This window comes from Frankliniella occidentalis, unplaced genomic scaffold (genome assembly GCF_000697945.3).
Source record: "Frankliniella occidentalis isolate FOCC.00 unplaced genomic scaffold, Focc_3.1 Scaffold98, whole genome shotgun sequence".
Classification (NCBI taxonomy): domain Eukaryota; kingdom Metazoa; phylum Arthropoda; class Insecta; order Thysanoptera; family Thripidae; genus Frankliniella; species Frankliniella occidentalis.
Genome location: NW_026267227.1, coordinates 118897 through 133784, shown reverse-complemented (window position 1 = coordinate 133784; position 14888 = coordinate 118897). Strand labels below are relative to the sequence as shown.

General features: G+C 55.5%; 2 protein-coding genes across 2 annotated transcripts in view; one reads left to right on the top strand and one right to left on the bottom strand.

The window, feature by feature from the left end:
* The window catches only part of LOC113209099 (ankyrin repeat and SAM domain-containing protein 1A-like), a 68465-nt gene that overhangs the window by 50042 nt on the left and 3535 nt on the right, over window positions 1-14888 (bottom strand). The window contains exons 2-7 of the mRNA XM_052269658.1: window positions 13931-14011; window positions 12996-13152; window positions 6437-7122; window positions 5954-6092; window positions 5761-5866; window positions 4800-5308 (exon numbers count right to left, since the gene is read on the bottom strand). Of these exons, the coding sequence (XP_052125618.1) occupies window positions 4800-5308; window positions 5761-5866; window positions 5954-6092; window positions 6437-7122; window positions 12996-13152; window positions 13931-14011 (1678 nt within the window). The remainder of the gene's footprint in view (window positions 1-4799; window positions 5309-5760; window positions 5867-5953; window positions 6093-6436; window positions 7123-12995; window positions 13153-13930; window positions 14012-14888) is intronic.
* On the top strand, window positions 1136-3904 carry LOC127749831 (cilia- and flagella-associated protein 161-like). Its single transcript, XM_052269649.1, has 5 exons — window positions 1136-1424; window positions 1795-1912; window positions 2362-2573; window positions 3064-3303; window positions 3536-3904. The coding sequence occupies exons 1-5, from the start codon at window positions 1191-1193 to the stop codon at window positions 3869-3871; spliced, it is 1140 nt and encodes a 379-aa protein (XP_052125609.1). The 5' UTR covers window positions 1136-1190; the 3' UTR covers window positions 3872-3904.

The window sequence follows — 14888 nt, the reverse complement described above, 5'->3', positions numbered from 1 at the left end:
CTCTCTCTCTCTCTCTCTCTCTCATACACACTTCTGTAACGCGGCTGCAATTAATGCGATGGAGAGCAGCGAGAGCCGCGCTGCTCAGCCGGGCTCTTTTCCAATGCAAACGCTCCCTCCCCGCCCCGCCACGCCTCGCCCCACCACCACAGCCGCTCTGCACGGGCGTTCCGTACGTCACGATACACTTGGCTGCCACAGCGTTAATTATTTCTTTTCCCCAACGCGTCCTGCGGGACGGATTGTGTTTTTATTTTCACTTTTGCGTCCGTCCGTCCAGTCAGCGCGCGCGCGCGAACGTAAAGCGGTGAAAATTGTAAAATAAAAATGAACACATACAGCGCCGTTATTGTTTTGTTGGCGGTTTGTACTGTTTGCTGTGCGGCCCGCTATGGCCTGAGCGCGGTAAAAACAATGTCTCATATTCCGAGAAAAAGAGGGGAAAACTTTAAGGGACTCCCGCATAATTTGCAGGAAAACTGCTCAGATTTTGATGAATAATTCACCTCAAAATACGAGGAAAATGCCCACATTTTTGCGGAGAAGTTTTGTTTTTCAACTGAAAAAGTTCCTCCTTCCCGAAAAATCAGACATTGCGTCCCAACCATCAGTAAACCGCTGACGCGCTCCCACTTTAAACAAGACCCTGGCGCCCGATCACCTCAGCATAGGCCACCCGCCCAAACAAGGTATCCTGATGTTGCCTACCCGGCAGGCGCCCCAACTAAACTAAGCGCGCCCACACCTCCCAAAACAAAAACTACTTTCAATGTGACAGGGTCCCCAAGCGCGCAGAATTTAGTACAGCCACTGTGGAACGTGTTGTTTACAGTACGTATGTAATTTTTTTGTGGCAAATTTACGATTTGTAGGTCGGTGTCGCAAATCGTCGCGAAGAGAAATACAAATTCTAAACCTACAATTTCAAATCGCAACATTATTAACACTTATTTTATGGAAAGGTTTCGCGTTACACCCAAAACATGTTGGAAACAGTGAAACGCGCATAACGCGCAACATATATATTGTTTGCCACCGTTCTGGTGTTTACTTCCGAGTGCATTGTTGCGGGCCGCGGGGGCGAGCGGCGGGGGCGAGGCGGGGCGGGCCGCAGCAGCCCGACAGACATCAGCAGCAATAACAAGCCCCCCGTCGACGCCACGGCCGCCGCCGCCGCCGCCGCCACCACCATGCTGCAGGAGGCGTGGCACACGCCCGACCTGCGGCCCTACGGCGACCGCGTGCTCGTCGGGCCGTGGCTCGCCTCGCAGCACCTGCAGCGCGCGCGCCACGAGCTCTTCCGCCGCGACTACGAGCAGGGGGTGCTGCCGCTGCAGAACACGCGGCGCATGAAGGCCAACCTGCTGCGGCCGCAGACACTGGCCGCGCCCGACGCGCTGCTGCGGCTGGGCGACGTGGTGCAGGTGGGCGGCGAAACAACTGTTGTGTTTATTACAATTATTTTATTTTACTGTGGTTGTACATCGCACAATGTTCGTGGCGATTAAATATATCAACCCACTATTTTCGAGGGGGAGGGGGGTGCAATTAGATGTTCCTTGGACACACTGAAAAATATTCCAAAAATTAATTCAGAATATTATCCAAAGCATTCGCCCATATTTTTGTTTTGCTAGAACATCTCGCAATTTTTGTTGTGATTATATTAAGAAAAAACGCAAATTTTGCTGTGATTGTATCGCAGAAAAACGTCCAGAGCTCCTTGTTCACTGTTTTTCAAACGAGAAAAAACTCGCCTGTCAGTACAGTTTCATACTTTTCGTGGGGCTGCAGGTGCTGGCCCCGGACATGCCCGCCTTCTCCCTGGCCGGGGGCCGCGGACACCTCGGGGTGTTCCTCGCCGGCACGGTGGACGACGCCGAGGTCGACCGCTGCCAGTTCCTAAGCGAAGGTGCGTAAAAGCGGTAAAAGCGGACCCCACGGCTCGGACACACAGCCTCCTTGACACCGTCGTCGTGACCCAAGCCCCCTGCTCGAGGGGTGTATTTCCGGGTGAGTTGTACTCCTGCTGTACTCCCCGTACGGAAGTACAGAAGTACACTGTACTTCTGGGTTGTCATCCTGGTGAACTCGGCCCGTGTACTTCTGGGTTGTGTACTCCTGGTGTACTTCCCGTGCACTTCCGGGTTATAAACTCCTGGTGTACTCCCCCTCCCCGTGTACTCCCGGATTATAAACTCCTGGTGTACTCCCCGTGTACCTCCGGGTGTATTCCAAGAAGGTGTACTCCCCGTGTACTTCCGGGTGTGCTTCAGACAGGTCTATTCTCCGTGTGTACTTCCGGATGTGCTTCAGGCAGGTGTACTCCCCGGTGTACTCAGTGACCCCTGCCTGCCGCAGGCAGCCGCCTCCACGGCAGCGCGCAGACGGAGCCGTGCGTGCGCAACGCGTGGCGCCTGTGCGCGGAGGACGGCACGGCGCGCCTGGACGGCTGCCCGCTGCGCCTGGGGCAGTGCTTCACGCTGCGCGCCGTCGAGGCGGGCACCCGCTGCCCGCTCTACATCCGCGCCCAGTGCAACACCACCAACGAGGTCGGCTGCGGCCCGCCACGGGTAAGGAAGGAAGGGCCCTAAGGGCCCACCGTCCAAAAATAGACGCACAAGGAAAATTGTACATGAGGAAAAATGTTGAAAAGTGACAGGATTTGAAATGGTAAAATTTACAAAGACCACGTATTGACTCATGGTATTTTTGCCTTTTTGCCTCGTTCAAAAATTACCAGTCGTAAATTTATGATAATGATGTAAATTTTCAAAATCGTTTGGGAAACGTTAATTCCAAAAACGAAAATGTTGGAATATTTTTCACCGATAGGGTGTTAAAAGTAAGAACTGACCCTACAAACATTGAAACAACTTGGATTTATTTAGGAAGTTTAAAACGTCATTAACTTCTATTTCCGTATCAATCTGACGGATAAAAACAAGTCTTTAAAGAAGTACAAGTTCGATGAAACGACTCGTGTACAGTGCAGAGCAGTATTGCCAAGATAAAAGTAAAAATAAAATCCTGAGTCAACTTTTTGTGTGGTGTTGTTGGTAGCTGGAGCTGAGCACGACGTGCGACACGTACTGCCGCTGGCGCGCGCTGCACTGCGACAAGCACAGGCGGCCCGAGACCGAGGGCGGCACCTTCCCGGCCAACATGCGCCTTGTGCTGCAGCATGCCGCCTCCAACCTCAACCTGGCGGCCAGTGCGGGCGGCAAGCGCCACTGGGTCCTCACCTTCTTCGGCAGGGAGTGCAAGATCGGGCTCCGGAACTACACGGACCAGTACGGCCAGGTGAGGCGTCGACGAGGATAGAGGTTTTTATTTTACAAAAAAGCTCTTCGGCAAGAATAACAATTTTTGAATCTCAAATTTTTTCACTGTAAAATTCTTTTTTGTTCAACTTATTCTTTGAAATGTTTTATTTTTGGGGGGCTATTTTTTCAGGAAAGGTTTTCAATTTTGTCGGAAAAATGTCGCACAATCTAGTATCTTGTGATGGGGATCCGGGCGGTCGCGTCGACAGGTGACGTCCGAGAACGTGTGGATGCTGGGCGTACAGCGGCTGCGCGACCGGCGCACCGAGTTGCCCTGCCCGGCGCCTGAGCTGTACCCGCCGCTGCCGCCGCCCGCCGACCCCTGCCCCTGGGCTCCGGACGCCACCTGCCCCCAGGAGCGCGCCTGCCCGCCTCCGCCGCCCGTGCTGCCGCCCCAGTGCCCGCCGCCGCCGCCCCTGCTGCCGCCCCCGTGCCCGCCCCCGCAGCAGCGCAAGAGCGACTGCACCGCCGACATGCCCTGCCAGCGCGACACCAAGGTAACACCCCATGGTACCAATTACATTTGCACCCCATCGTGCCCATGACATTTGAAGGTCACGGTACCAACAATATTTGTATACCCCATGGTACCAATAATATTTTGTACACCACTTAACCAGTTTTGTACCCCATGATTCCATATTGGTACACACGATGGTACCAAATACCTGAACTCCGGGGTACAAAGATCATTTTGCATATGAAATCCAGTAGTTAATCTGAACCTTATGGTAGGCCACACCATAGTCACCCTCCCTTTTCCCTACCCGCCAGTGCGCAGAGGCCCCGCCGGCTCACCCCCTGCCGCCGCAGCGCGCCGACCTGTGGCGCGGGGACAAGCCCTGCCCGCGGGACCCTCCGTGCCCGCAGGACTGCGGCTGCGCGACGCCCAGGGCGGCCGCCTGCCCGCCCAAGAAAAAGTGCCTCCGCTGGAAGGACCTGCACGACAACAGCATGTGGTGCTCCTGGCACAAGCTCACGTGACGAAACCGCAGCAACCCTCTCTCTCTGTTGGGACTGTATCGCCAGACGCGCAGCGAGGTCGAGCAAAACATATGCACGCGCTTGCACTTCCGGATACATTCAAGTCGTGTGTGCGATTCACGGTGTAGAGAGATATCTCTCTACACCGTGGTGCGATTCATTGGTCCTATTCAGATGGGGTCTACCCAACGAAAGAGAAGAGACACACACACACAATCCCACGCCTTCCAAATAATATTCATAGTCGAAGGAAACGCATGGCGATAAGAAAACCTTGACAATGATGGCCAACCTCCTCGGCGTCCAACATTCGCGGCCTCCCCGCTTGGATGTCCTGAAAAATTTCTAGAAAATTTCCGGAAAAATGTGGAAAAATTCCCGGATGCCGAAAATTTCAGTTTGTTTTTTTTTAAATTTTTTGGAAACTTTTCGGAAATATTCTGGAAATTTTCGGAAATTTTCAACTCTATCCACGGTCTAGTGACTCACCTGGCTGAGCGGGCGGATGCGCTCGTGGATGCTGCGCTCGGCGGCCTGCGCGGAGGGCGGCGGGTGGTCGGGTGTGGGCGGCTGCTGGTAGTGCGTGGGGCTGAGCGGCAGCTCCCGCAGCGGCATCCTGGAGATGGCGGGCGCCGGGAGCGCCATGGCGGCCGCGATGGGCGACACGTCGAGCGAGTCGCGGCGCACCGTGACCAGCACCGGGATGGACGTGGGCTCGCAGTTCTCGTAGGAGCGGGCGCCGCCGGGGCCGCGGGGAGAGTCGTGGACGCGGCGGAGCTTCCGCCGCGGGTTGATGGTGCGGATCGTCACCTCCTCGTAGGGCGACGCCTGCTCGGGCGCGCCCGTCGACGGCGTCCCCGGCGCCGAGCTGAAGTCGCCGCCGTCGTCGATGTCGATGTGGCGCAGCTTCATCTCGACGTACTGGTCGGCGCTCTTGCCCCGGCGTAGGCTCGAGACCCCCGTCGGCCTGGTGGAGCTGACGCTGCCCGGCGACCCCGCTGCAACAGGCAAAAGAGTTGGCGTGTGAAGTACAACACGCAAGGAAGGATACGGCACAGTAAACTTACAATAAAAAAGCACAAAACAATACGTGCACCGCCCACCCCCAGGGAAAAAGAACGTCGTAGGCAAGAAAATTATTCTTTAAAAAAGCGAGAGTCAAAAATATTCTTGATCGAAGCAACAATTTTTTTTTATATAAACACGCCGAAGACCGAAGCAAATACAAATTTATTCTGGTCCGTTCTAAAACATATTTTTCTCATTATGGGTATCTGTTTTGACGGAGTATGGCTCAGCAAGCAGAGGTAGACATATAGCGGGTAGGACAAAAGGGTCCATCAGATTGTTTCTCACCCGCTGTTCTCCTCCCTATAAGTTGGCTGAGCTGAAACAACACTGCACCCAGGTTACCGTATGGCTACAAGTTGGCAAACATAGAGAGACTTACCGCCCCCCGTTCTCGCGAGGCACAGGAACTCGTAGGGCGAGTCGGTGCTGAGGTGTGTCGGCGACACGGAGAGGTTCCGTCTGGGTGGCTTCTTGGGCGGCGTGGGCTGGAAACGACACGCAACAGTAAAGGGACGGGCTCATATCACGCGAGAGAGGAGGTGTGTTCAGGACGACGTCGTCGTGGAGCTCACCGAGATCCTGCAGGTGGAGCCCGGACTCCGGCCGCCCATCGGCAGGTAGATGTTCTCGCCCCGTCTGTTGGACGTGGACGAGGCCACGGACGAGAGGCTCATCTCGTCCAGGTCGCGGCCAAAGCTAGACTCGCTGGCGCTGCGGAAAAGAGCGAGAGAGAGAGAGAGAGATAGAGCAATGATGAAAAAGAGCCGCACAATCATCTCGAGAGAGGGCGCCGCAGAAAGCCACACAGAAGCAGCACAATAACATCCTGTGCCTCAAAGCCCTCGCTGCTGCTGCTGCTGCTGCGTTGCGTCAAAGCAGTGGATGCCAGGGGCTGAGCAGCGCACGCTACCCCAGCTACCCTCCAACCCCGCAGCGCCCCGGAGGCAGACGGTATTGACAGCCACTGGAGCGATCAGTGCCTCATACCGGGAACCAGGGGGCGCTTCAGGGGTCGGGCCGGGGCCGCCGGGGCCGCACCGCACTAGCCCACTCACATGGACATGCCGGAGGACTGGTAGTTGTTGGGGGAGCAGCCCCTCGGGGAGCAGCCGCCGTGGTGGCCGCCCAGGATGCCGATGGGGGAGCTGGCCCCGCGCGGGGACGCGTTGTCGTACGGGCTGCGCGGGCTGTGGTGGCCGCCGGGGTCGTCGCCGTCGCTGGCGTCCCCGCACCGCGCCCGGTGCCGCCGGATCAGCGCGTCGATCTCGTGGCTCACGTTGGACGGGAAGTCGCGGAGCAGGTCCGTGACCGTCTTGCGGCTCGAGTCCCGGACGCGCAGGTCGACGCCGGCCTGCAGGAGCGCCCGCGCCACCTCCACCTTGCCGTGCAGCGCCGCCTCGTGCAGCGCCGTGCCCGCGGCCGTGCGCACGTTCACGTCGACGCCCGCGTCCAGCAGCAGGTCGACGACGGCGCGGTGCCCGTTGCGGCTCGCCAGGTGCAGCGGCGTGTTCTGGAAGATGGTCGTCGAGGACCGGTTGCCGTACGGGTGCAGCAGGCCCGGGTGCGTCCGCACCAGCCGCTCCACCGTGTCCAGGCGGCCGTACTGCGCCGCCAGGTCCAGCGCGCTCTCCTCCCGGGCGTTCCGGATGCTGGGGTCGCAGCCGTTGTCCATCAGCAGCGAGACCACGGCGCTGTGGCCGTACTGAGCCGCGCAGTGCAGCGGCGTCTCCTTGGACCGAGTCTAGAAACAGAACAAAACAAAAACATTAACATCAAAATATTCTTCAATTTTGCTTTAAAAGGCGAACGGCCTAGAACTAGAAGTTGTTCAGCCTCCTTTCTGCCCTCCGGTTTGACGCGGTTCGCACAAGTTTTAGACCCTGGCCGACAGCCCGCCTCGGGGCCACTAGGAGAAGGGAATCAGTGTCATCATTCCACCACACACCCAGAAGACCGTTTAGTCCAAAGAACCAAATTCAAAGCCGACGAAATATTAGCTCTAGAGACCAAAATATATTCGTGGCGATGACATAATTTAGTCCAGGTGACTTAATTTGATTGGTGCGAATAAATATAGTTAAAAGGGGGTTACGAAATTTTAGTCCGTTTTCAGAACTAAATTTTGTTTCTTACAACCCTGTTTTAGTTGTCTCAACTAAATGGTTCTCTGGGTAACGCCGCTATACAACACACTCGAAGCGAAGCCGAATGGCACGGAATTATTGCTGGCAGCTGGTGACAGTTGACGGTCAGGCCCGACTGGGTCCGCTTCGGATGCCGCAAAGCGACTGGACTGGACACCCGCCGCCTTTAGTTGACGCCTGAGCGTCTTTTCCACGGTGGACACAATCTTTCCTCAATCGTTAGCTCCCTAAAGTGCCCCCGGAGCGGCACATCGAGCGACCACTATTGGCGACAAAATGCTGTCACTCTAGGCTACGCACAGGAGAACCAAATTTACGTCGCTAGCGGGCGGTTCATAGAAACTTCGGCGACAGGCGACAGATAACGGTCAGGTCCGACTGGGTTCACTCCGGAGGCCGCAGAACGACAGGGGACTCGGGCCCACCGCCATGGAGGCCCTCCTCGTCCTGGCCAGCCTGTGCTGCGCGGTGCGGGCCGGCCTGCCCGTCGTGGACACGGCCGCGCCCCCCGAGGCCAGGAGCGCCGCGGCGCTGCTCACGCCGTTCATGCTGCCCCAGAATGCCACCCTCGTGGTGCTGGGACGGGTGGGCTGGACCGGCGCCTTCCTGGAGGAGCTGTCTGCCGACGTCCCCCGGGTGCTGACCCCGAGTGTCATGGAAATAAAGCGTGTCGACGTTCGCGAAAGCCATCCGCGGCTCGCCCACGCCCTCGTGTCCACCCGCTGCGCTTTTCTCCTTCCCGTCGACGGCTTAGACGATCTCCTCCTCGCCCTGAGCTCCTTCGACCCCTTCGCCTTCCCCACCAGGGTCCTGTTTTGGGCCACGGTGGCCGCTCCACGAGACGCGGTGCTGCGCCGCCTCGCCCGGGCCCGCGCCAGCATGTGGCTGAGTAGGTACGACTACGCCGTGGCGCTCACCGCCCCCAACGGTAGCACCACCCTCTATCGCCTGGCCTACGCCAACCTGGCCGCGGCCCACAGGGACGGCACCAAGATCGTCACCGAGACCAACTCGTGGTTGCCCGCGACGGGGCGCTGGCGCCGAGGGTCTATCGTCTTCGGTGAGTTTTGTGATTGGCGTCCGGGCAAAAGTCAGGAGCTCATTGCGTTCGTAGTCGTGATCTCAAAGAGAGGCCTGACGCCCTCGTCACCGCTCTCGGAGCTCTCCAAGATCGTCAAGCAGGTGGCGGCAGGTCATCGAGGCAGAACAACCGTCAGGTACGAACAAACAGCCGAGTACGGTAGAGTGCATGACGCTCTCAAGGCGTGCACTCTGGCAGCGGTCCTCGCAGACAGGCCACTCTATTCCGAGTCCACGTCGGTTGAGCTGACCCTTGTGCCTGGGATGGAGATGGCTCACGTCGCCGTCATCGTCCCGGCTGGCCTCGGTGCCAGAATTAGCCCCCTCGACGCGGTCACCGTCGAGTTCTCCGCTATGCTGTGGTGCGCCACGGGGATGGCAGCCTTGTGCACGGTGCTGTTCTTGAGGTGCACCAGGAGACAGGACGTCAGCGGTGCGGTGCTGCAGGCGCTGGCCCCGATGCTCGGCCAGCCACCCCCACCGCCCGCCCCCCCAAAGCCCATGCTGGCCGCCTGGCTGCTCGCCTGCGTCGTGCTGACCGCCGCCTACCAGGGCCTGCTGCTGGGCAAGCTGTCTTCGGCCGTCCCCCGGCACGAGCTAGAGAGCCTCCAAGACCTCGAAGACAGCGGGCTGCCGCTGAAAGTGCTAAAAAATCTAGCACACAGCAGGGTGCTGACCAACAACCAGACTTGCCAGGCTGAGTACGTGGTGTACGCAGAGGTCGACGAGACCATTGACACGATCGCCAGCGCTCGCAACTGCGCCCTCGTCACCTACCTGGACGAGGACGCCGTCAACTCCTTGCGGCCCTTTATATTGCCGCCCAATAAGAAGCTGCACGTCATCCAACTGCCTTACTCGGAGCACAATGTCATCGGCATGGTGACGAAGGGGTCCCCGCTGGGGCACGCCCTCGTCAGGACGCTGGGGCTCTTGGAGGCGGGGGGGCTGCCAGCGCGCTGGCGCGCCGAGGAGTACGGGCGGGTGCGCCAGGAGCGCGCCCGGAGGCTGGTGATGCTGCAGGAGCCGCGGGTCCTGACGCTGTGGCACCTGCACCCGGCCTTCGTCGTGCTGGGCGTGGGACACGCCGCCGCCGTGGCCGCCTTCGCCCTCGAGGCGCTGTGTGCCTGGCGCCGTGCGCGCCGGCCCTCGCGGGCCGCGGTTCGACGAGTGCAGTCGCACGACGAGACGTCCTGACGAGACGTTGTGTGAGACTGCTGGAAAGCTGTCGAGGTTCCTAGGGATCCTGGGGTTCTGACTCGCACGCGGGTTTGCTTCTTAATCTCCCGCACTAGTTTTTGCACGTGTCGCTGCTCTCCACACGCCAAACCCTTACGCATTTCGCTGTGCATTAACATGCAGAATTTTACGCATAACCACAAGTTTGCAAACAATTTTTGGCTGAGCGATTAGCATTACTATTACTCCGTCTGGTTGGAAAAAACTGTTTCTGTCTGTCTGTCTGTCTGTCTGTCTGTCTGTCTGTCTGTGTGTCTGTGTGTCTGTGTATCTGTCCGCACGTAAACTCGAAAACGAATTGAGCGAGCCACCTGGGATTTTCAGGGTCGTTTTGTGTCATAAAAAGACAGATCGAGTTCAAAGATGAGCATTCTAGCTCAAAAATTGGATTTTGAAAAAATCAAAAATAACACGTCCCAAAAATGACGTTCTTTAAAAATATTTTTTTTATGGTTTACTATGGGGTAACTCATCAAAGTAGAGCCCTTAGGGCGAAAATTTTGTCCGTTTTGCTCTAGCTCAAACCGTTGAGGCCCTAGTGGGTATTTTTGACGAAAATAAGCGAAAAATGTACAACCTCGAATGCTTAGTCGAGATGACGGGCCGTTGACGGGCCGTAGGCCCGTATCTTTGTGTACATTTTCCAACTATCCGACTCGGGTGCTAGCGCCGCAGGCCAAGGCAGGCGCGTCGCAGCGTAACAGTGTTTCGTGAGATATCGCGAAGCCTGTTACGCGAGACGTGATCTGGCGTACATCTACCTTGTAAACCATGATTCTGCACATATTGTAAATAAGACACAACTCTGAACGAATTGCACGTAGTTGTGAATGAAGTCGTTCACAATAAAATGCGGACAAGGTTTTTAGTGTGTATGCAATGTTTCTGAAATGCACGTGTGTATAATTGTGTGTAGTTTTACGGTTTTTAATAATTCTCTCTGCAAACGCCCAGGCGCCTAAGGGGAAATAAATAACTCCTGAATTGGGTGTAGTAATTACGTGCACTGAATTTGAATTTGCTTGAATGAATGCATTGATTTTTGAATGGTTTGAATTATTGCGATTTTATTATGTTGTATTAGCGTGAATTGACTTGAATTGGGTTGAATTGACTTTGAATTGAATGTTAAGTGGGTTGAACGCGACTGAATTGATTTCATTGTAGTTGAATTTGTTTAAAATTATTTCTCAGTACCGTTGAATTAAATTGAATCAGTTTGAGCTTTGGCAGAATTGGGGGTGTACATTTAGTAGGTAAGTTATTTCCCCATAGCTCCTGTCCGTTTGCGTCCCAAATTGAAACCAGGTTGGCGCAACACACCCTAGGGGGGAGGCCGCGGTCGATGCGCGAGCTTCGGAAGTATACTTAATTCTCTCTCCATACCCGCTGAGCACATCCGGGGGATTTTACGGACCTCCCAGCGCGCCGGCAGCGTAGGCAACATCCCTGGGCGTCACACAGCTGCGTGTGGCGGGATTGCCTACCTCCAAGGGGCTAAGCCCTCGGCTAAGCCTACAGCTCCCCGAAGAGCGCCCCGAAGGTCCGAAGGTCCGAAGGCCCGAAGGTCCGACAGCCTAAAGGTCCAATGGTCCAATGGTCCAAAGGTAAAATATAACATCTGGGAATTCAAGTAGATTCCTTGAAAACTGTCTTAAAAACCAAGTACAGCGCAGGATGTCATTTTTTACCGTGAATCCCGAAGGTCCGAAGGCCGAAGACCCAAAGGTCCGAAGGCCCGAAGGCCCGAAGGTCCGAAGGCCCGAAGGTCCGAAGGCCCGAAGGCCCGAAGGTTCGAAGGCCCGAAGGCTCGAAGGCTCGAATGCCCGAAGGCCCGAAGGCTCGAAGGCCCGAAGGCTCGAAGGCCCGAAGGCCCGAAGGCTCGAAGGCTCGAAGGCCCGAAGGCTCGAAGGCCCGAAGGCTCGAAGGCCCGAAGGCTCGAAGGCCCGAAGGCCCGAATGCCCGAAGGCTCGAAGGCCCGAAGGCTCGAAGGCTCGAAGGCCCGAAGGCCCGTAGGCTCGAAGGATCGCACGCGCGTGTGACACAGTGTTTTGTCCCGCCGTGCTATCCACCCCGCCGCGTCTCGCTCGCCTCACGCTCCTGCGAGCGGAATAACGGAGGCGCGGCGCGCACACACGTTACAGACACATCGCAGCCACTCATTAGCGACACGTCTGGCTGATGCGACGGCCGACTGACGCTCGGGGGAGGAATAGCGAGCAATCGGAGCCCCCGCAGCAGCGATCCGCGCTTGGCGCGAAAATCAAACATCAAAAAGGGTGATACCGCGAAACGAGAGGCGACGTTTGTTTCGCGCCTCCTCGCAAAGTTTCCTCGTTCGGCGAACTGATGAAGGTTTGTTCGTGCTGCGAAAGGATTTGGCAGCTTTTGTATAATTCCACGAAAGAAATATGTCTTCGCATTACAAAACAAAAAGGAAATCCTCCACCCCTGGTTCGCAATTACAAAGCAGTTCCAATCGTTTGCAAGGATTCTACAGGGCGGTGTTTGGCTGGTCGGGTGGTCGGGGGGAGGCTGGTGGGTGGGCCGACGGTCATGCTGCGGCCGACCTCAAAGCCACGGAATGCACTGCTGGGCGGCCAGGGCCACCGCGGGCCGCGGTGCACGGGGGGTGGATGGGAGTGTGCCCACACTCCTGGTAATTCCTTATCACACGAAGGATTCGGCACACTGGTAAAACAAGTGTTTAATTTTGCACGTCAATTGACGTTTAAGTTCAAGTGTGCATTTTCTCGACACTTTGTGGTGTCTAACTATGTTATACGTCAATTGGTGTTTAAACTTTCGACACTTCCGAAACGTATAGCAGCTGCACACCGTATGGTTCCCTATTGACAGCATAGAACTGTGTGTGTCCAAGTGTGCAGAATTTAAACGTTTACAAAACGTCGAAAATTTGCACACCACGCAAGTGTGCAACTTGACTTAAACACCATGTGATGTGCAAAATCACAACTTGCGCACGTTTGGTGTGCAAATATTGCACACTTGTTTTACCAGTGCATCTTTTAAAACCCAAGATAAGAGATTTCTGCGCAGCTGCCAAAGGACTTTCTCCACATTCCAAAGAAAATCGTTCGCAAGGGAACATCAGCAGTAGTCGGTCTCGGTGACCGACGGTGGTACTCACGAGCAGGTTGACGTTGGGCACGGACGGCCCGTGGGTGAGCAGCAGGCTGACGACCTCCTCGTTGCCAGTCCAGGCCGCCAGGTGCAGCGGCGAGGACCCCTTGTCGTCCACCACGTTGCAGGACGCCTCGTGCGTGAGCAGCATCTCCACCACGTCCCTGCGACACAAGGTCAAAGGTCACAGCCGAGGGGGGACTTAACAGGGCAATTACAGTGAGGGTGTCCATAAGTAGGCGAATGAGTGAGGGGTGCTACAGCTATAGCTACGATCTGGAATTGCCTTGCCTCATATCCTTTCATCACGTGTGTGACGATTGTCAAACTTCACTTTTCGATCCGCTCACGTTTATAATCACTGATTTTTCTCCCCCACACCGTTGTTTGTGTTTTGTTTTTTTTCGATCCATGTCCAGTACACGGAAAAAGCCATGAGCTTTTCGAACACCTCTGGTCGTTTGGCCAATTAGAACGGATCATTATGATTTTTTATAAAAAAAATTCAATGGACGACGTTATTGTGTTTGTTTTGGGGTGTGAGTGTCATTAGTGACCGAGAGAGAAAGAGAGGTCTAAATTAGAAAGGGGGGCAACCGGGGGCAACGGAGCCGACGAGATACACCGAAACGAGTAGGACGATGATACAGTCGCCAGCAATGCGGCAATGCCAGCGGAGGAGGACTGGGGAAACGTTTATGGTTTATTACTTTGCAAAGAGTATGTTTATATTTTATTCAATACTTGATAAAAAAAACAAATTCCTTTTTGGGCGTGTGTGAAGGGTTGGAAGCCCTGTACAGTTTACGCAAATTATCAGGAAAATTTCAGGAAAAAACGGAAAATTTCCGAGGAAAAATGGAAAATATTTACCGACTTTGGAAGTTTTTCGTTATTTTCCGGAAATTTTCGGGAATTTTCTGAAAATTTTGCACTACTCACTTGTGTCCGTTGAGCGCGGCATGGTGGAGGGCGGTGTATCCGCAGCTGTCCTGGACGTTAGCACCGGGGCCGCGGCGGAGGCTGCAACAGAACAAGAGCGCAGCCGGGTGAGATCAAGACGACAACGAGTTCGTGCAACTGCTAATCACTCCAGAGTCTGATGATGACTAAATATAAAGGGACGATTTCGCTCCTAAAACAGGAACGTTTCCGTGCACATCTAGACTGAATGCGGAGTATGTGCAACTTGCACGGTACAGGGGCACAGCTAAAACCTTACGAGGCAAAATGCCAAAATGCCAAATCCTTCGTACCTGCGAAGGATTTGCTACCTACGAAGCTTCCAAATCCTTCGTACCTATTTTTCTTCGTAAGGTTTTAACAGTGGGAAACGTTTAGTAAATACTGGGAAGAGGTTAATACACCGAAGAGTTTATTAATAGGTTGCAACAGCACGTAGCAATAGTATAGTTATACTTGGTAAATTTTCTAGTAAAGAGGTGGAGGCAAGGGCAGACGGTAAGAGAGGACTCGCAACAGGTGATTTAAGGACGCGCCCCATGACCATACGACAGGGCCTCGCGGGCCCCCCTTCAACGAGTGCGTTATGATGCGTCCATACTCAGTGGGTGGCTGGGCGAGGAGAATGCCAGACCAGCATATGGCTCTCAGCCACGCCCCGCCCCGCCCTCGGTCAAGCCGGCCTGCTAGCCGGCCGATATGAACTCCCATGTCCGCCCCGCCACGCCCGCCCGGTGAGCGCTGTCCGAGGGGCCGCCTTGCTCCTTCCCGACCCTCTTCCCGTGAACAACGCCGTGCACTGGAAACAGGAGTGTGTGAATGTCGCACACTTCTCGTAGGTGTGTGCGAATGCCCATTCGTACACTTAATGGTGCAAAGGTATGTATCTCCGGTACAACCACACGAGGGTCATAGTCACGTTGTAGCTGGTCACAAT